Source organism: Pongo abelii, chromosome 1 (assembly GCF_028885655.2).
Source record: "Pongo abelii isolate AG06213 chromosome 1, NHGRI_mPonAbe1-v2.0_pri, whole genome shotgun sequence".
NCBI classification, from domain to species: Eukaryota; Metazoa; Chordata; class Mammalia; order Primates; family Hominidae; genus Pongo; species Pongo abelii.
Window position 1 is genome coordinate 6,977,976 of NC_071985.2, and position 22,390 is coordinate 7,000,365.

A 22,390-nucleotide genomic window follows, 5' to 3' on the forward strand; every position below is an offset into this window, starting at 1 on the left:
TCCACCTAAAGCCTGCCAGTTCCCTTTATGGAATCAGCTCTTACCCAAAGAAGAGAACAAAACTGGGAGCTTAGATCAGACCTGGCCTGGTGGTAATTTCGAAGATAATTTTGTCCACCTTGACATGGCTAAATATTTTCTAAGGAGAATAATTCCTGGTTTATCATACAGTCTGGCAGACCTGGGTGCACCAGTCATTAGCCATGTGATGAGACAAATTTATTCACCCCTTTGAGCCTCCCACTCCTCAGCTGTAAAGTGCAAGTAAGTCCCACCAACCACATAAATAATGTATATAAATACCAAGTAGAAGCTGGTTCCGGTGGTTGCACCTGTACTCACAGCTACTTAGGAGGCTGAGGTGGGAGGATCGCTTGAGCTCAAGAGTTCAAGGCTACAATGAACTATGGTCAGGTCCCTGCACTCTAGCCTGGGCAACAGAGAGAGATCCTGCCTCTAAAAATAAATAAATCGGGCCCGGCGCAGTGGCTCACGCTTGTAATCCCAGCACTTTAGGAGGCCGAGATGGGTGGATCACTTGAGGTCAGGAGTTCGAGACCAGCCTGGCCAATATGGTGAAACCCCATCTCTACTAAAAATACAAAAAATTAGTGGGGCATTGTGGTGGGCTCCTGTAATCCCAGTTACTCTGGAGGCTGAGGCAGAGAATTGCTTGAACCCGGGAGGCAGAGGTTGCAGTGAGCCACGATTGTACCACCGCACTCCAGCCTGGGCGACAGAGCAAGACTGTCTCAAAAAAAAAAGAAAAAGAAAAAGAATAAAGCTACTCAGCTACAGAGTAGGGCATCCCCAGAAAGCAAGTGGAGGGATGTGGTGTGTTTTTCTTATATAGGAGTCTTGTCTATGTAAAAGCTAAGCTAAGCTGTGTCTATGTGTGAGTGAGCTGACAGCATGACAAAATTTATTATTCTATCGATTTAAAGAAAACATTCTTGTGTGTAATGACATTCTAGTGTGTAAGTACATCGAAGCATAACTGTAGCTATCCCGAAAGCACATACTGTTATGGGTATTGGGACATCTGGACTTTCCACTGCTGTAGGACTGTATCCTTTGGGGTATCTTTAGGCTGTTTCCTCAACTGTAAACATCGATGACCATGGCTGTGACTGGCAAGGAACATGCCTTGTTAGTCTCAAGATGGAGCTGAACTGAAAATGGCATTATGCTAGCTCTCCGAGGCTACTGCTTCCCTCACACCTTGAAGATGGACTACACGGGAGTGGCATACACATGATTAGTCTCTTCTAGGGCAGATCCCAGGCTTACTCCTTTGTATGAGCTGAATCGTGTCCCTCCAAAATTCATATGTTGAAGTCCTAACCCCCAGTACCTCAGAATGTAACTCTATTGAGAGACAGGATCTTTAGAGAAATCGTCAAGTTAAAATGAGATCATTAGTGTGGCCCCTAATCTAATATGACCAATGTCCTTGTAAAAAGGGGAAATTTGGACAGAGACATGCATAGAGGGAAGATAACATGAAGAGACATAGAAAATGTCACAGAGACGTCGGGCACAGTGGTTCACGCCTGTAATCCCAGCATGCTGGGAGGCTGAGGTGGGAGGACTGCTTGAACCCAGGAGTTCAAGACCAGCCTGAGCAACATAGCAAGACCCCATCTCTATTTAAAAATTTAAAAAAGGAACCAAAAAAATAAATAAATAAAAAGAAAATAGAAAATGTCCATCTACAAGCCATGGAAAAAGGTCTGGAACAGATCCCTCCTCACAGTTCTCAGAAGGAATCAACCCTCCCAACACCTGGATTTTGTCTCCAGAACTGTGAGACAATGCATTTCTGTAGTTTCAGCCACCCAAGTTGTGGAACTTTGCTATGGCAGCCCTAAAAACACGAATACACCACGTAACACGGGCAGTCATACTTGAGAGGCTGTTCTCATAGCACCTGCCCCACTTCCTGGGCCAAGGGGCCGGATCCTGGGTCTGGGAAATGATTTCTAGTCCAATCGAGTGTTTGTTAGGAACTGAATCTCCTGTGGCTTTAGCGTTTTCTTTGATCTGAAAGCTTCAGGGACTTATAATTAGACTCCCTCATTTGTTCACATGGATTAGATGTTGTCTCTTTGAGAAGGTAGTAATTACTCACAGGATTTTTAAATGAATCCCTATATATTTTAAATGTTGCTGTATTTAGTGTGGCTTGTGAATGTCAATAAGAAATAACATTTACAAGAAAGAACAGCAGATTCCTTGTTTTGAGTTTCCACCGGAGCAAAGCTGAAGAAAATGCCAAAATAATATGCAAATATTAATATGCCATATGTAAGGCTTCTTGGATTTTTTTTTTTTTTTTTGGAGCTGTCAACACAATTCAGCCTCTCCGTTGTTATTCCTGGATGTTGATGATTTTTAATAGAATCCACTCTGAATTTCATTATATTGGGTATGTTCCCAGTGGACTCTAACTCCTCAACATTATTTCTTTGTTTGTTTGCAGGAAATTTTGATTGGGTAGGGAATGATTTCACCCAGAATGCTGGCACGGGCCTTGTTATCAACCAGGCAGATGTGAGGAACAACAGAAGCATCATTAAGCAACTTAAAGATGTGTTTGAAAGGGACTGGTATTCACCGTATGCCAAAACCTTACAGCCAACCAAACAGCCAAACTGCTCAAGTCTGTTCAAACTCAAACCCCCCTCCAACAAAACTGCCACAGACGACGCAGGCGGAAAGGATCCCTGGAACGTATAACATGATGAAGAAACTGATAGGACAGCTCCGTATTTCATATTTATACATAAAGGACTTGAGGAGAGAAAAAACACTTTAATATGTCTCTTTTTTTTAGGGAAAAAGCACACTTATAAAAAAGATTCTCTGAATGACACATAATACCTATCTAACAATATCTTAGCGTCGTGTACACTAAAATTAAGACTTTTGTATCTGTTACCTCTGACAGAGAATGTCATTCTGGCGTAGAAGTTAGTTTTTACGTTTGCATACAAATTTTAAGACTTTCATTCCAGCTCCTTTCTAGCTTTAGAACTTTTTCTGCTGACCTACCCGGTCAGTTGTTAGGAAGCTTAGCATGAGGTGGGCTCTTTAACAACATTCTGAGAACTGCTGATTTAGAGAGGAAGGTGAGGATTTTGCCTTGGAGAAGAGACTGATAAAACCAAGTGTTTATTCTTGTAAATCATCTCCAAGACCTACACAGTCAGCTAAGCGTGAATAGCTTACATCTCATGCCAGCCTTCAACACCCTTGAAAAATATCCTTTTCTGTCTTGCTCATTTTCTTCTTATACCATAAGTTTTATTTGGTATCATTTTCTCTTCTCACAAAATGTTCCTATTATATAGCATTTTCTGTATTCACCTCAACATTACTTCTAACTATGATAACATCTTTTGAAAACATACACATTTTTTGGAATGGATACTAAGTGGAAATAGCAGACTTTCATTTTCACCTTTCAACTGAATCCTTTTTTCCGCTACCGAATTGGTATTTTTAAAAAAATCACAGTCAGCAATATGTATCCTTTCTCTCAAGCTCAGAAAAATTATGTAGCCACCTGCTAATATCCAGCAAGCTATCAAGTCTGCATTTTGGGAATAAAGTAGTTTTTCACATTTTTGTTCAGTTTATGGTATTATAAAGGAAAGATCTCTATGCGTCAGTGGATTTTAATTTCTTTAGAATCATTATGCTGTTAAGAGTATGCCAGCAAACGTTTATAGAGCTATTTAATAACCTTCTGCTATTTAATATACCAAATGCTTTTCAGAGAAATGCAATTTAAATACTGTGCTTAACATATTTTACTAAGAAACAGAAATATTGAATTATTGTTCTATAATGTAATTGTGTGTTGTTGTTTTATATCTATACAATATATACCCCTGTATTAATGGAGACCATTGCTACACTAGGGAGAGGCACGGCCTCTTCAGAGCCCACAGCAGGTGGCCGGGATGTCCAGTTCCGATGTTGTTCCCGACTCTGTGACTCAAAGCAGAGCCCCTCATTGCTTGGCCTCGGGCTTCTCTTGGTAATGTAGACGGTAATACTCACCTACCTCGCAAGGATGTTGTCACGGTAGGAAATATTTATAACTTGTTTTGAAATCAAAAGAATCTATATAAATGCGAAGCATTATAATATATAATCTTTTTCTTGAAATAAACTTTGTCATATCTTGATAGAATCAACACCAGGTCCTCCCCAAGAATCCACAAAGGAAAACAAATTCACAGCTTCCAGTTGCAAATGTGGATGAAAAGAACACAGCCCCACAGAAACCCTGGTGGAGATCTGGATTGTCAACATTTCAATAGAACATTGCGTGGGGCCGCTTTGGCATGAATAACATCAACACAAAACTAGACATCATGCTAGAGCTGGTTCTTCAGGACCATAATATACATGTATTTTCACAGCAAGGAAACACTCAATTATTCTTTTTCATTTCTGGAGACTTGATTTCTAAATGCCAAAAAAGTGATCGAGGAGCCTATGAATCTTATCCAATGGATTTACTTAATATAGAATGGCTATGTTGGTTATCCAGTGATCACATTGCTTCCTTTCTTGTTATTTGCAAGTATTGCTTCACTAGATATTTAACCAGTTGATCAAGGGAGCTGGAAGGAAGCTGTATTTTTAAGGGTAGCATGTTTTTATGACTAATTGGGTGATTCTCATCAATAATTCCTCATCAATAATAGCAAGCCCCTAAGACTCTAAATATTTACCATATACACAATCCATGTTTGAGTTGGGAGTTATAACTCTGCCAGTTATCCCAATAAAGTAAACATGGCTTTGGTGATGATTTTAAAAAGAAAGCAGGCTGGGTGCGGTGGCTCACGCCTGTCATCCCAGTGCTTTGGGAGGCCAAGGCAGGAGGATTGCTTGAGGCCAAGAGTTTGAGACCAGCCTGGGTAGCATAGCAAGATCTTGCCTCTAAAAAAAAGATAAATAAAGGAAAGAAGGAATCAGAGTAGGAGTGGAGACAAACCTACCAAGTTCACACTCAGACAGACAAAAGCAACCTGAGTTGGTTTTAAAAAGGACATCTAAAGGGAGAAAAAAAAAAAAAAAAGAACTAAAACTTGTTAGTTCTCAAGTTGTCCCCTGAAGTATTCATCCACAGCCATGGGACACTCATAGGCTTGGTGTCATGGGGCCCCTTCACTGTCACTATCTGCTGTATGTGCTACGAGAAGAGAAGGTCATCCTTTATGGAATGACCATCATTGCCATTTCCTTTTGAGGCCTGGCAAAATGCTAACACCGGGAGCTGCATCCCAGGCTTTTCTGCCAAGCAGCAGCAGCAGGTGCCTACCAGACACAGCAAGCCCCTAATCAGGGGAGTCTGGGCAGCGGTGGTGACTCCATGGGGCCACACTGTCCTTCTGTGGCAGCCAGAAAAGTGACCCCCATACCAAGAGTGTCAGAAATGGATTCATGTCTCCCAAGAGAACATTTCATTCTGCAGAACTTTCTTTCATTTGGATGCTTTATCTATCCCTCTAGAGATGGCTTTCCTTTCTTTTAGACTTTGTTTCTGTGCTAAACAAACTATCAACCTCCATTCCTCCCACCCCTAAATATCCCAGGAATTACTTTTCAGGAGGAAAAGAATGCAAAACAAAAACACGTTAATTTGACACCCTCTGGTGGATGTCCATGCCAGAAATTATGAGGAGCAGGGTGACTACTCCCCATTAACATTCCTGGATTTATTTCCCAAGAGGCAAAAAGGAAAACAAACACAATTAGAGACTATATTTTAGATTTCAGTACCACTAACACTAACTTAGTGCCTTATTTATCCTCAAGTGTTGATTTTAAACAATGATTTATTCTATGAGAATACTTCTCTCTCCTGTGGAATTCAAGATGACCTTCCGATGGGCCTACCAGTTGAAAACTTTCATTTGAGCATTGACAGTTTTTATGCTGCCTGTTCTCTTCCCAAGCCCCATCACCTTTATCCTCGCCCCCAAATCAAATCATTGCACACACCATCAAAGATCAATACTGTGGGCCTCCACTGCATTGTCACTGGCCACTAGCCTATCAAATAATTGAATCACTGCTTGTCTAACCATTGGAGAGGAAGTGGAAGAGTGAGATGACATCCATGCTTTGTAAACAACAAGCTTTAGGTAGCTGAACCTGACAGAAACAAGGAATGCTGAAAATGTCCCCACTGACTTAAAAGAATGCTGTAAAGAGATGCTTCGCAGACTTCCTAGGTCCTGTGGCACAGAGAATGAAAACTAGCATCTTTAACAAGTCAAAGCCGACAAAGAAACAAAAGGTCTGAGGACACACTTTGCATCTGTGTAACTCTGGGCGCCATTCGGGCCCTCTCTGTGCTACTGTTTGTCTCACGTCTGAGTGGTTCTTAGTGAGAGGGGTCTGATCACATTTTTGGTTGATGTCACCCTTTGAAAAATGTGAGGGGTTTTTTTGAAATGCAGTTAATGGTTTGTTACAAGTGCCTCGATGAACCTGGGATTGATAGAAGCTCATTTCCCACCAGCCTGTGGCTATACTCAGTGACTCTGATTCATTCTGTTTGTTTTTAGGAACTTTTATTGAACTAAATTCCAAGGGGGGAAAAAAGACCATAAGAATTTCTTGATAAGATCAGATCTAGGGTCTATCTGTCTCAGGAATTCTATCCTACAATTAACTTTCTTTTTTCCATACATATGACCACTGGTGTTTCTGTGTCCAAAATTCATTTCATTATTTTTAACTTTAGGAATGTAAAATGCTGCCATTACTTGCATAGAACAGTCACTTCCTATAATGAAAGATACTTTGTTATTGTTTATTCAAACTCAGTCCTTACAAACAGCCCCATATATTGTGGACAAATGTTTCATTCTTTTATCTCTCTGTACTTGTTCCCAATGAACTGGTGTGCTTTATTATACACCTTTTAAAGGCGAAATTAATATACCTTCCATTTGGCCCAAGATAAATTACATAAATTAACCTATTTTCAAAATTTTCCAATTTTATTTGAATAAGCATCTTTAATTTTCCTTTTATATGTTGTTAACAAAGCTGCTTACCATTTTCACCTTATTGACTTAAATTGACGGAGGCTTTTGAATAGCCCTGACGTCAACCCCAGTTCGCAGCCTGTCTTTCTCATTTGAGAGAATTCCCGTCTTTGGCTGAATTATGAAGATGCTGCTTTCTACAGTGATTCAATGGGTATTCCTCAGAAGTTTCTTGAAGATGTAAAAATGAAATTTTCTTATTTTTGACCCATTAGCAGTCTTGTACTTACAGAGTTCTAAAACTTCACTGGTCATTTATGCTTCTTTTGGCAATTTGAAAAAAAAAAGTTATATTTAATAGACTATTACACATTTTCTTTTGCTATGTACAACTACTAAACTTCTAATTCTGTTACAAAAGGTATCTTGAATTTTTAATGTTCCTTTATGTAAATAGGATAAACTTGTACCTGGACATATCTATATTATTAACCTTAAGATCCCTAAATACATGGGTTTGATAAAGGGTTGAATTTGGGGGAATCATTAAAATTCTCAAACCTTTCTTATAACCAGATGCTCAGTTTTTTCAGAAGTAAATATTAGATGGCTTTTTCGTACTGTGAGATGATGCATTTCTTTTTCTCCTCAAGCTGCTCTCAGAAACAAATCAGTCTCTCATCAGTAACCAAGCTGTACTGTGGTAAATTATGAAGAAGGTAGATGCGACTGGTTCAATGGGCCCACTGTTTTGTATATTCACACAAGGAGGCATCTTTGAAACACTATTCCTATCTCTTTCTCTAAAAAAAAAAAAATCATTTCCAATAAATGTTCACTCTGAGTAAATTAACTTTTAGTGAAAAAAAGAAACTATCATAGAGACCCCACTAGAGAACCTAGTGTCTGCTCAACAAACCCCTATTGAGGTGTAGAGCGTACCTTAACAGCCATCTCAACCAGCTCCCCCAACGTATAAATTCCCCTGCCATTTGGGCACATAGAAGTTGATAGCCTAGAGTGTCAGGATGGCCGAGTGGTCTGAGTCGCCAGACTCAAGGTGAGAAGGTGAAAACCCACTTGAGCCAAACAATTTGGAGTGCTTCATATGGTTCCTTTCTCAAGACCCACACAGGATAAAATTTTGTTGATTTACTAAAGTAATTTGGATTTGAGGCAGTCTTATCTCTGAAAGGATATGCACAGCATGTAATAAGGTGGGTACTCTTTTCATAAAGAGAATCAATCTGAGGGGCATACTTTTTTTAAAAAAAACTATCATTTGAGAGGTTAGCAAAGGCTTAAAAGTGAACTTTGAGTCTGTAATAGTCAATAGTATTCTGATTTTATTGGCAGTTTCTGAATGCTACAATTTTGTGATTTTTTAAAAAAAAAATTGGGCTAACAGTTTGATGACAGTCATGTACAAGGAGTCCAATTAAATCATAGTAAGGGTGAAGATTATTTGTGATTTATTTTTATATGAGAGATAAATTAGTAAGCAGAAAATATCTCTTTTTATGAAGTGGATATCTGACTCTCAAACCCATTCCTTTTGGCTCAGACATTAAAAAATTATTAATTCCCTTATGGACTCTCCTATTCCCCATGGGTGGAAAATTCTGAAAAACAGATGAGACATTCTGCGCCCCTTGCAAGACAAACACAGATGGTTTCTAATTTAGAGTTTTCCCACACAAATGCACAACCGATCTTGGAAATATGACCTCAATTCCCAGGATTAAAAACGTTGAAATTATATGTTACTTTCCAGTATAAATGGAGGATGAAGATCTTTAAAGACAACTCAGAAAATAGGATCCAATAACATTCAAATCAGAGCGTAATCTACAATTTCACTTATTAGTTAAAAGTGAAGATTAGCTGCTGCTTTAAAAGGGGTGAGTTATTAAAGGCAACATCCTAGAAAATGTAATAACAAGAAGGCAACACCATATTTTCAGCAAAGTTATGGTACTGATAAAGCACTTTGAAAATCCTCTGTAGGAAAATGTCATTGAGAAACAAAGGCTGGTTTGTCCCCAGTGATAAAGCTATCTCTTATTCGTATTTCATAGGTGGATCTATAGTTTTCCTGGTGTCTTGGAGAGACCCTACCTCCACAGCTCCTGCAGGAGCAAAACCATGCTTTCTGCCACGTGAGCTCTCTACACTGGCCACAGCTGATTTGGTACTTGTACCAAAAGTAAATTTACTTTTAGTGAAAAAAAGAAACAATCATAGAGACCCCACTAGAGAACCTAGTGTCTGCTCAGCAAACCCATATTGAGGTGTAGAGCATACCTTAACAGCCATCTCAGCCAGCTCCCCCAACGTGTAAATTCCCTTCCCAAGTTTCAGTACCTGACCCAAAGAGACTCATTTCCAGGCCAAAGGGTGGCCTAAGGAATGAAAGTGTACCTAGCAGTGGTATTCTTGTTTGATGGTACCTGGCTCAACCAATCACGGCCCTCGTTTAGGGAGTTTGAATACCAGAAAGTAAATGATGAATAGGAAGCACAGCCAGAATAGACACAGTCACTGTAATGGTGCCTCTGAGAGCAGTGACAGCAGTTACTTCTGCAGTCAAGACAATTTGAGTTCTTGTTGATTCACCATTTCTGCTCTTAGCTTACTGGAGAAATACTTGATTCCTGAACAATGAGTCTGGACTTTGTAGTTCCTGGGTTGCTTTTTTTTTCTTCCTTTCTTATGTATTGACATAAATAAACTCATATTAACTGAAGTAACCTGTGTGTCTGTTCTTTGAAACCTGGAAGGGCCTAACACGATAAAGTGAAAGCTATCCTCATTTTTAAGTAGCTTGGAAGGAAAAGAGGGAAAAAAAAAGAAAACACTGTAGTATACCTTGTTGGGTCAGATGGAGACTCATGTCGGAGATCTCCATGGTGAAGCATGTGGATCCATGCCATAAGGGTTAAATATCAAATCAATAGTAATCAAATGTGTTAGACTCATAAAGTGTGTTTGAAACATTGAGCATGGAAAGTTAGGAAATGACTACACGCTAGACATAGAGATTGTTAGAGCTGGGGAGCGGAATTAGAACTCTAGAAGCCCAGACCCACTATTTTTCTACATGAGGAAAATGAGGTGTAGAATACACAAAGTAGAGACAGATGTGTTATAAATTTAGATAATGTTTTAAAATACACAGTCTAATGATTGACTTAACAAATGCAAAAGTTGCTAATAGTATGCTAAATATTTGGTGTAAGTAGGCAGTTTACAGAAATGTGTAGAAGACACAAGTGAAATCACTCCTAGGAGGTCTGACGAAGGAAGGTGGGTCTATTGAAATGTCATGGGAGGAAATGGAGGAAGTGGGGGTAGTATCAAGACACATTTATCCTGCATGGCTTCCAGCTCAATTTAGGTAGAGATTAGTAATATCAGAAGGTCTAGAGTTAGATGATTTTTAAGATTATTTATTTGTTTACTTTGGTGGTGGTGTGTTAGATATTTTGTTTCACATTTAGCCTATGGTGGACACGCACTCAAAAAGAATGCCATAAGCTACCATTTAGCATATGGGTTGAAAACAAAATTCTGTATTTTGGAGTTTGTCACTCAGCTAGTTAGTTTGTAGTTATTTATATAAAAAGGATGCAAGAGCTAGAACATTTAAGGAGTCTAAGGTCTGCAGACAGTGATATATTGCTGAATTGTTCCTGTGATCATGCAATCTGGGGAGCCTAGTTATGTTATGCCAGAGTGTGATTGTCAACTGCGTGTGTCAAGTTGACTAGGCTACTGTCCCCCGTTATTCAATAACACACGAACTAAGCCAGGTGTTGCTGTGAAGGCTTTCTGTGGATGTCATTAAAGTCTATAATCAGATTTTTTCACTAAGAAAGATTTTCCTCGATAATCTTAAGTGGGCCTCAAAAGGTCTTAAGAGCAGAACTGAGGCTTCCCTGAAGAAGAAATTACACTTGTGGACTACAGCATCAGCTCCTGCCTGAGTTCCAGCTTACCCTTCCTGGTGAGCTGCCAATGGATTTTGGACTTGCCTAGCAACCCCCACAATCACGTAAGCAAATTCCTTTCAATAAATCAGTTTCTCTCTGTGTGTGTGTTTGTGTGTGTGTGTGTGTACACTGGTTCTATTTCTATGGTAGAATTCTGATACGAATAGTAATAAATAATCCCCAAATCTTAGTGGTTTAAAACCACAAAGGATTTTGTTGTTGTTGTTCACACTACATATTCATCATGGGTCAGCAGGGGTGCTCAGCTCATCTTGGCCATTTAAAGACCCAGGTTGACAGAGCAAATGTTGCTGGTCACCATGCCAGAGGGAAAAGAGATTGCTGGAGGGTCTTACATGAACTGTTAAATTCTCTGACCAGGAAGTAATACATGTCACTTCTGTTTACAACACAATGGCCAGAGCTAGTCAAATCATTTTACCTAGCCTAACGTTAAGAAATACAGTCCCACCAGCATTTCTGGAATGGTGGAGAAACCAACGTATTTAGTGTATAGTATTAATGATTAACACAGTTAATTTCAAAAACACAAACTTATCAATGAGCTTCTCATTTAGAATAAAGACAAATTCATGAGGACAAAAAGTAAGAAATGTTTAAGAATGATTAGGAATATAAGACTTCTAAGATCAAAGTGACTCACTGAAGAAGAATGAATAAATGTAACAGTTCCCTAACCTTTGTTGTCAGTAGCATTAAAAGAAAAAAAAAATGCCAAGCTCTGGAAATTTACTGAGATGTCAACCAGCTGACTTAATGCTTAAGCAAGTACAAAAATAGTCATCAATGTAAGTTCAGATAACTTTCTTTAAGGTGGCCCTGGGTTCCAGGTATCTAGATAGGTGGGATTCAGTGCCTATCAACCTCTAAAATAACAGATAAATAAGAACATTACCAAAGAGGAATGTTCTCAACTGAGCTTTGTAGGTTTATTGAAAGTCTTTCTACACAAGGAACCTCAGTTTGCCTTTGACTTTCATAAACTCATCTTTTAATGTATGGTATTTCTCTTTACTATGTAGGTTTCCTGGTCATGAATCTTTATTACCAATTTATCTTAAAATTATATCCCTGGAAGCAGAAGAGCTTTTTAACAAGATGTCATATATTCTCTAAAAAACTTATCTTTCACTTTCATGCATGCTGGTTTTAAGAATCAAACATATAACAAATAATATTGTGTTTCATGTGTGAAATGACATACAGGGGAAAACCATTCTATGTAACATTGATCGAACTCCAATTCTGTGCAATCCTGGAGTTGTTGTTTTGGAACAGACAATAATGAATGAGACCTGCCCCTGTCCTCAAGGGGCATCTGGTATGAAAAGCAAACCCGAACATGACTATGCAGTTTGAGTAAATAATATTCTAGCATTTGCCTGCCACCGTGTCCTGACCAATCTCATCAGTAGAAGTGTGGTTTAAAGCAATTTAGTGCAGATAAATGTTTCCCCAGAGACCGAGTAGAGGATGGGACGGTCAGGAATAATGCAATGTATCAAAACCAGTTGGCCCACTCACTACAGGGGCACACACTTCTTTATGAACCCAGCTAGGTTGTCCCCCAAAACCATCTCACTTGCCACCATTGTCATGAGCTGTGCGTATCAAGGGTTAGGTAGTGGGAGCAGTCCATCGTAGACTGCAGGCAATAGGAGCACATTTTATGGTGAGAATTTTAAAAACAGTAAAATCACTAAAAGTCATCCACTTCTTACTATCACCATCTACCAGCAGTTCTAAACAACGTCAGTGATAAAATACCCCTCAGGGAAAAAATTTTTGTTGGTCTGTGTATTAGCCAATTGACTCCACACAGAGAAGACAGCTCTCATTGCCCTGCCCTTGGCATACTACCACGCACACGTGACAGTTTTCAGTTTCTGGAAAGGGTGAAAAAAAATTACATTATTTACCAGAAATCCCAAGGAGAGGCTGGGTGTACTGGCTCACACCTGTAATCCCAGCACTTTGGGAGGCCTAGGCAGGTAGATCACCAGAGGTCAGGAGTTCGAGACCAGCCTGGCCAACATGGCGAAACCCTGACTCTATTAAAAATACAAAAAAATTAGCCAGGCGTGGTGGAGGGTATCTGTAAATCCCAGCTACTTGGGAGGCTGAGGCAAGAGAATTGTTTGAACCCAGGAGAAGGAGGTTGCAGTGATCTGAGATCATGCCATTGCACTGCAGCCTGGGAGACAGAGAGAGACTCTGTCTCAAAAAAAAAAACAAAAACAAAAACAAAGAAAGAAAAGAAAAGAAAAAGAATGCACTGATTTAACAAATATTTAATAATCATATATTGTATTTCAAGTTCTGTGCTGAGTCCTGGGCACATCAAGATGAATAAGACAGCCCCTCCTCTCAGGGACCTCAGAGTTTAGGGAAAAAGGAAAGAAAAAAAGTGGAATGCTATGTTAAAAATTTAAATAATATTTCCCTTCCTACAATGATGAAGTAGGTAATGTCAATCAATCCATTTGCTAAAAACAACTAGGAAAGCTGGGTGAACGTTTTAACCCTACATTTGTTTGAATGCATCAGAGATACACCAAGGTAGGGAGGAAAATTGCATGGTCAAGATCAGAGAGATGCGCATTGAGAGGTTGAGAGGTAAGTCAAAAATTTGCAGCCAAGAGCCGGGCACAGTGGCTCATGCCTGTAATCCCAGCACTTTGGGAGGCTGAGGTGGGCAGATCATTGGGTCAGGAGTTCAAGATGAGCCTGGCCAACATGGTGAAACCCCATCTCTACTAAAAATACAAAAAAATTGAGTCAGGTGTGGTGGCACATGCCTGTAATCCCAGCTACTTGGGAAGCTGAGGCAGGAGAATTGCTTGAACCCAGGAGGCAGAGGTTGCAGTGAGCTGAGATCGCACCATTGCACTCCAGCCTGGGCAACAGAGCAAGAGTCCATCTCAAGCTAAAAAAAAAAAAAAAAAAAAAAAAAAAAAAAAAAAAAAAAATGCAGCCACTTTTCCTTAGAGCTACCTACTGATTTCAGAAGCACAAATGCTAAGCAGAGCTTTCAACAGATGCAAGGGGTTGGAAATACAATATTGGAAATCAGACCACTAGGGAAGATGGGTCCTTATAAGACCCGAGGCTTTGGATTGGGATTCTGAAGGATAATACATGAGAAGTACAGATGATTAAGAAACAGAGAAGCCCTATCAGAAAGCTTCAAATCACCTGTATCTCCTGTTGAATTAAGATGATGTGGGGTAAGTCCAGGTGCAGTAGCTTATGCTTGTAATCCTCACACTTTGGTAGGCAAAGGTGGGAGGATTGCTTGAGGCCAGGAGTTTGAGACGAGCCTGGTCAACATAGTGAGACACCATCTCTACAAAAATAAATATTAAAAAATTGGCTGAGTAGGTGTGGTGACACACACCTGTAGTCCTAGCAACTTGGGAGGCTGGAGCAGAAGGATCGCTTGAGCCCAGGAGTTTGAGGCTGCAGTGAGCTATGAACACACCACTGCACTCCAGCCTGGGTGACAAACAATAAAAGATGACACGGGCTTAGCCATCTGCAAGAAGCAAACAAATCTTCTGAGGGACTATAACATTCAAATGATCATATTATACCCCACATTTTTTGAATACACTGTTTGGTACTCAGTGAAAAGAATCTATTTAATACAACAATTAACTCAAGATGGATTGAAGACTTACATAAAACTATAAAACCCAAAACTATAAAAACCCTAGAAGACAAATCTAGGCAATACCATTCAGGACGTAGGCATGTGCAAGGATTTCATGACAAAAATGCTAAAAACAATTGCAACAAAACCCAAAATTGATAAATGGGATCTAATTAAGCTAAAAACATCTGCACAGCAAAAGAAACTATCAACAGATTGAACATACAACCTACAAAATGGAAGAAAATTTTTGCAAACTTGGCATCTGACAAAGATCTAATATCTAGCATCTTTAAGGAACTTAAATTTACAAGAAAAAAAAACAACCACCACCATTAAGAAGTGGGCAAAGGACATGAACCAACACTTCTCAAAAGAAGATACTCATGTGGCCAACAAGCATATGAAAAAAAGCTCATCATCACTGGTCATTAGAGAAATGCAAATCAAAACCACAGTGAGATATCATCTCACACCAGTCAGAATGGCAATTATTAAAAAGTCAGGAAACAATAGGTGAGTAGCTGGGATTACAGATGCCTGCCACCACTCTCGGCTAATTTTTGTATTTTTAGTAGAGACAGGGTTTCACCATGTTGGCCAGGCTGATTTTGAACTCCTGACCTCAAGTGATCCCCCCCCACCTCGGCCTCCCAAAGTGCTGGGATTATAAGCATGAGCCACCGTGCTTGGCCTGAAAAAATTTTTTAGCACCTCAAAATTGTAAAGAATACATGGGTGACTAAGATGCAAGAAATGAAATATGAGTGTTTTGGAAAAGAAAATGGGTGAGGACCATCCAAGCTGCAGAAGGTGTGAAACAAATGGATGTAGGGATGACTGAGCCAAATCTCAGGCCACATGTTTTTCATTTAGTTATAAGCTAGCTTTCAACCAGGCTATACTTATTTTTATTTATTCATTTATTTCTCTTGCTATATAGACTATAGGAATATGCTTGTTTTTAAATAAAAACACTGACCATACCTGGGCCACTCTTTTTATTCTTTTTTAAGAGTCAACAATAAAAAGTCCTAAGTCAAAAAATCAGCCTTCAATATAGACAGCAGGTTTGGAATATTATTTTTACCCCAGCAGTTATCCTTTCTCCTGCCTGATAAAGTAGCTGAGCTGTGAAGTTTCTCAGTGGCACTTACACAGATATGACTGCACTTAGAAAACATGAACTTGAGCTGACATTTTTGAAAACGAATATACAGAGTAGTGAGATGTTTCTTGGTTCCAGAAGGTAAATCTTGAGTGTCAGCATTTGGTTCCTAGAACTTACATGGAAAAATCCCTTTCTGGAAAAACTATAGATCCTGATTAAGAGTCTTTAGAGGAATCAGTAACTATCTCACAACATCACCCTCCTTGTCTTCCCTTCCATCCTGAGTAGGGGGTGGTGTCAGGTGAAACCCTGACCACACTCTCCATGGGGAGAGGCGCCACAGAGACAGAGACAGTCATAGATTGCTGTGTCCCCAGCACTGAACACAACAGGGGGCTCATACTAGGCATATCATCAACAGTTAATGAATGAATGAATGAATGAGGTTAACGTGTTGCCCTTACGGCCATTTTCTGATGTGCAAATGGAAAGGACATGCCTTTACATATGAATTGTCCACACATGAAGCTGCCCTTTCAGCCATGATGTGGTTTTGGCTAACCCATTTACATGCACTAGGACCGATCCTTGCAGGATTTTACAGATTCCTGATCAGCTGAGGTTTGAAACCACAAAGCTGTGCCACTGCACACACTCTTCTAGATGAAACCTCCTGAGGGGACACAGGCAGTTTCTACCCCAGCATGTGATGCCTGCAGAGTTTCCTGGTTCTCCTGGCTTAGCCTCAGTGGATGTTGTTGAAATCAGTTGAATTTAGGGACTAGAAAGACCAGCTGGCTGCCACATCTGGGTTGACACCAAGGTTTGGATCCCATTTTTCGGGACACCTTGCAGTGATCAGGCTTAAGGAAGGTTCACCCAGAATAACCAAACTCAAGTTATTAATGTATAAGCTAAACTACCAACTCATTTACAATGAGAAATTCGACTTCCGACATCAGCCCATCTGTGTATTCTCTCTTCATAGGGAAGGCTACCTGGAAAGTCTGGAAGAATCATAAGCTTGCTTGGTAAGTGTGGAAATCCAAGTCAAGGGAGTCATGCGGACATAGGAACATGCCTGCCAAGGAATCCAAGCACCCTACTGACTGGCTGAAGTTGTTTCCTGCTCTTGAATGGTGGCATAAATATGCTTACAAGGTCTTGCTCATTGGGCTTCTCTTTTATTTCCACTGCCTTTTTCCAGGTAGGACTTTGGTTATAGAGTTGAGCGAGGCTATTTTTCTGAACTTTAGGCAGTTCAAATCAAGGTGCGTAGAGAGAATCCTCCTCCTCCATCCCCTCTTTGTAACCCCTAAATTAAGAAGGACGTAGGCAAACGTGGTGGCATGCACCTGTCGTCCCAGCTACTCAAGACGCTGAGGCTGGAGGGTCACTTGAGCACATGAGTTGAAGGTTGTAGTGCACTATGAGTATGCCTGTGATGACACTGCCCTCCAGCCCAGGCAACAATAGTGAGACTCCATTTCTAAAGTAAAAAAGAATGTTGCTTCAGAGTGTTGACCTAAAGCAAGGTCTCCTCTGAAAAGTGAGTACGGAACATGTTGTTTCTTCTTTCCCATAATATCCTCTCTAAATCCTGTGGTGTAAACCCCTAGGCCTGGGTTGAGTATAAAGATTGAAAGTGTGCCAGGACTATCACTGGTCATTAGAGAAATGCAAATCAAAACCACAGTGGGATACCATCTCACGCCAGTTAGAATGGCAATCATTAAAAACAGGAGACAACAGAGGCTGACGAGGATGTGGAGAATAGGAACAGCTTTTCTGGTTGTTGGTGGGAGTGTAAATTAGTTCGACCCCCCTTAACTACCTCTTCCATCCACTACTTTGTTCCTACTTTCACAATGGTGGGACCACCCTTCCAACCCGCTAATCACCCACACCAGAAACCTGTGAGTTACCATTGTCTCCCCATCACCCATTAGGCAACAAGTAATTTTTACTGCTCCCTCTAAATTATTTCCAAAGATATTCATCCTGTACACCCCCAGTGCTTTTGTGTAGCACCTCTCATGCCTATCATCTTTTCTTCTGGTTTCTGAAACAATCTTCTTGCCTCCCATATTGCCTACATCCAAGACAACTCAAGAGCTCTTCCCAACATACTCATTTTACCACAGACTGACAGCTCTAAACAAATTTTGCTGCCCCAATTTTTGGCAGGATAAATTCTCATTTCCTTAGCCTGACACATCAGGAGTTTAGATCTAGTCTCAGCTCCTCTCCCACTCATCCTGTTCCTTCTCCAGAGGCCTCCCATACTGCACACACCCCTAGCCTCTATAGCTACTTGTTCTTCCCTGGATCTTTCTCCCTTTCATAAATTTCCATGCTGTTTCCTCAGCTGAAGTCCCCTTTCACTGTGGCTGCTGGCCGATGCCTACCTGTCTTTAGAACTTGTCCCAGACATACACTCCACTGCCTTGACTGCCTTCCACATTCTTCGTGCTGGGTCTGGAGCTCTCACACGCTGGGTCTGGATTCCACAGTCCTAACTTTTACCACCTGGCTCACTATAACATCATGAGTGGTATGCTTGAGGGCCCCAGCTGACTGGGGGGTCTTGGAAAGCAGCACTGTCTTATCCCTGCTTGCCCAAAGCTCAATAAATATTGTGAAATAAATAAATAAATAAATATGCCCGGTGCGGTGGCTCACGCCTGTAATTCCAGCACTTTGGGAGTCCAAGGCGGGCAGATCATGAGGTCAGGAGATCGAGACCATCCTGGCTAACACGGTGAAACCCCGTCTACTAAAAATACAAAAAATTAGCCAGGCATGGTGGCGGATGCCTGTAGTCCCAGCTACTCAGGAGACTGAGGCAGGAGAATGGCGTGAACCCGGGAGGTGGAGTTTGCAGTGAGCTGAGATTGCGCCACTGCACTCCAGCCTGGGTGACAGAGCGAGACTCTGTCTCAAAAAAATAAAAAATAAATAAATAAATAAATAAATAATTTTAAAAAGTGCCCATTATAGTGAAAGCTATTCTAGAACTATGGTATTAGAGAAATACAGATTTGAGTATTAGTTCTGCCACTTATTAGCTGTGTGACCTTGGGTATATTAATCTCTCAGAACCTCTCTTTCTTCACCTGAAACAAAGGCATCATAGGAGATTCATTAGAGGCTTAACTTTGTCCAGCTTCAGTCGTGCACCTGAAAGGTCTTAGGACACAGTGTCGCTTGTGTGGTGCAACCAGGCCTCCCTTAGACCACACACTAGTGTCACCGTGACGGCATGGCAATAGTCTTAAATTTCCTTCATGATTATTCTTTAATTTGTTTTCGAGATGGGGTCTCACTCTGTCACCCAGGCTGGAGTGCGGTGGAGCAGTCATGGCTCACCACAGTCCTAAACTCCTGGCCTCAAGTTATCCTCCCGCCTCAGCCTGCCAAGACCTTTACAATTATTCATAAATAGTGTCTTGGTGACATCCACAAATGGAAAGTCACACATTCTGTGATCAGTTTTACTACTCTCTTTTCCAGCAGATAATTTATTTCCAAATAATTGCTACTCACTTCACGTTGGCCTCCAAATTGATTGACTAAAAGTATGATCTTCACTGGGAGACAGATTCGGTTTTGAACATCGTTTTCACAAACATACATAAAGGCAGGTTGTTAGTCTCAGCTCCTGTAGCAAGGGCTGTGGACAGGCCTTCTCCCAACCTTCAGGGCCCTATCACTGACAGAATCCCTGGTGTCATCCGTCACCTGAAATCTACAATCCAAGTGCTTGAAATGTGGCGACAGCTCCTGTCCTCCTCCTCTCAGGATGCTGATGGTCACTGCAGAGCAACGTCCATAAACACTGCCTTATTCCCCATCCTGGTCGCTTTTTCCCCTTTTCATGCCCTGCTCTCCTTTCCTTCCTATGAAAGTGGGGTGTAGGGGGACTAGGGACATGTGCAGAGAGAAGGAGACTCTCTGGCCTCTTTGCTGTCTTTTGTCCCCTTCCCTCTTGCTTCTGTCCAACTCAAATAAGGCTCAGGAAAACCAAGAATGCGAATCCTCATAGGCCACTTAAGTGTGATCCAGCAAATGTTAGGATACCAGACGCACTGGTAGAATGGGTCTAAGTTAAGAAGCATGGAGCCAAACGTGGTGGCATGCGCCTGTAGTCCCAGCTACTTAGGAGGCTGAGGCTGGAGGGTCACTTGAGCCCAGGGGTTGAAGGTTGTAGTGCACTATGAATATGCCCGTGTTGACTGTTCTCACCACATAGTTGCTGGTTTCTTCCAGAATGAGTGGCTTAGGAAAAAGCAAAGCATAAGTGGCAAAATCTTTTATGACCGAGACTCAGAAGTCATACATGGTCATTTCCAACACATTCTATTCACCAGAAAGGATGATTAAGCTGGATATACCTTCAAGAAGAAGAGCATTAGGGTCTATGAAAGGACTTCAGTAAGTTTGTGAAATATGAAAATAAAACACAAAAATATAGAAACTTTATTTCTCAACATAAGCTTCAAGTTCAAGACACTGTTATAAGCAATAATACAGGTCCTACAAAAACTAAGGTCCTAGGAATTTAACCATGTCAAGACAGTCTTTTTTACATTATTAACTGAAGAAAAATGGGTGTCCTTTCAAGTTTTTTAAAAATCAGGAACGAAAAAGAAGTTAGTGGCAGCCAAATCAGGGCTAAAAGGTGGATGCCTAATAATTTCCCATTGAAACTCCAGCAAAACTTTTTTTTTTTTTTTTTGAGACAGTGTCTCGCTCTGCCAGGCTGGAGTGCAGTGGTGCCATCTCAGCTCACTGCAACCTCCACTGCCTCCCTCGTTCAAGCGATTCTCCTGCCTCAGCCTCCCAAGTAGCTGGGACTACACGTGCCCACCACCACACCCAGCTAATTTTTTGTATTTTTAGTAGAGATGGGGTTTCACCATGTTAGCCAGGATGGTCTCGATCTCCTGACCTCACAATCCACCCGCCTCGGCCTCCAAAAGTGCTGGGATTACAGGTATGAGCCACTGCACCCGGCCAAAATTGTCTTTTTTTTGATGAGAAAAATGAGGAGGAACATTGTTGTGGTGGAGAAGAATTCTCTGGTGAAGTTTCCTGGAAGTTTTTCTTCTAAAGCTTTGGCTAACTTTCTCAAAATACTCTCATAATAGCATATATTACTGGGGTTTTTTTTGTTTTTGGCCCTCTAGAAAGTCAACAAGCAAAATGCCTTGAGCATCCTAAGACACTGTTGCTATGAGCTTTGTTCTAGACCAGTCACTTTTTGCTGTAACTGGACCACTTTCACCCCTTGGTAGCCATTGCTTTGACTGTGTTTTGTCTTGAAGATTTCACTGGAACAGCTGTGTTTGACCTCCTCTTAAAATTATTTGAAGAAATGCTTCAGGATCTTGATTCCACTTATGTAAAATTTCAGTTGAAAGCTCTGCTCTTGTCTGCAGCTGATCTGGGAACAAGAGTTTTCGAATCTATTGAGTGGAAAATTTTTCAAAATTGTGTAAATTTAACCAATTGAGATGGCGATGGTGTTGGCTGTTTATGCTGTTGTCATTCCTAAAGCAGGGCATGAACAAGATTAATTTTTTTTTCCAGCGAATTAATGTGAATTGTCTGCCACTGCAGGCTTTATCTTCAATACCTTATTATCCCTTCTTCAGATGAGTTACTCATTTGTAAACTTGCAAATGTTGGGGGGCATTGTCCTCATAAACTTGTCACAAAGAATCAGTGATTTTACTATTCTTTCACCCCAAACCGCCATAAATTTGATGTTTATTCTAGCTTTAATTTTAGCAGAATTCATGTTCCTCTAATGGGACCTCTTTTCAAATTGGTGTTTTAGTTTTCTTATTATAATTCCTCAAATTAGATCCTGTTCAGAACAAGTTAGTACAGTGCAAAATATTTTTGAAATCTATGCAAAAATATGCATTTCCCATGTACTTTTTGAAGATCCCTCATAGTTTAAGTTTCAAATAATTTTTGAACATATTTTTAAACTACCACAAGAAAATTATCTATAGCACTGAATTTCAGATTTATGAACTTTGTGATAAATATAATAACCAATGGAAATACCAGAGGGGCAGCTTAGCTACTGAAATAGAACTGGAGTTAAATGATTGTAGAGATATCAGTAAAGACCTGCAGGCATTGAAAAGCACTTAAAAATTTAGAAATAAAAGAACAGGATTATATGTACCATTTAAGAGGAGGAAGAAGAGAGAAGTGATATCAGAAAAAAAAAAAAAAAGAACACAGAGAAGGACCAATAATAGCAAATGTTATGTAAAACTTAAGGACAGTGAAGCCATTTCTGTTCTCCACAGGAGCACTGACATTTCCTTGTCAACAGTATCACTGAAATGCCTGCTTCCATTTCCAACGTCCTGTCTTTGTGAAACAGGGTTTTTTGCAGTGACAGCAACCAAAACAAGATTAGGGAATAGATTGGACATAAACACCACATTTTGGGTGTTACTGTCTCCCATTACCGCCTGATGGAACTGTCTACTTGCAGGAAAACAAGCTCAGGGCTCTGACTGATTCTACATTATAGTGAGTTGTATAATTATTTCATTATATATTACAATGC

At 40.4% G+C, this 22,390-nt stretch overlaps 1 protein-coding gene across 6 annotated transcripts in view; it reads left to right on the plus strand.

Annotated features, from left to right (window-relative positions):
- PLD5 (phospholipase D family member 5) overlaps positions 1-5,118 on the plus strand; it is a 436,159-nt gene extending 431,041 nt beyond the window's left edge. For 5 of the 6 annotated variants that reach the window (XM_054560816.2, XM_054560813.2, XM_054560821.2 and 2 more), the window contains one exon: positions 2,483-5,118. In XM_054560816.2, coding sequence (XP_054416791.1) covers positions 2,483-2,739 — 257 coding nt within the window. In that variant the 3' untranslated portion in view covers positions 2,740-5,118. The remainder of the gene's footprint in view (positions 1-2,482) is intronic. The other variant, XR_008527647.2, reaches the window with a different exon arrangement.
- Positions 5,119-22,390: the final 17,272 nt, after the last annotated feature.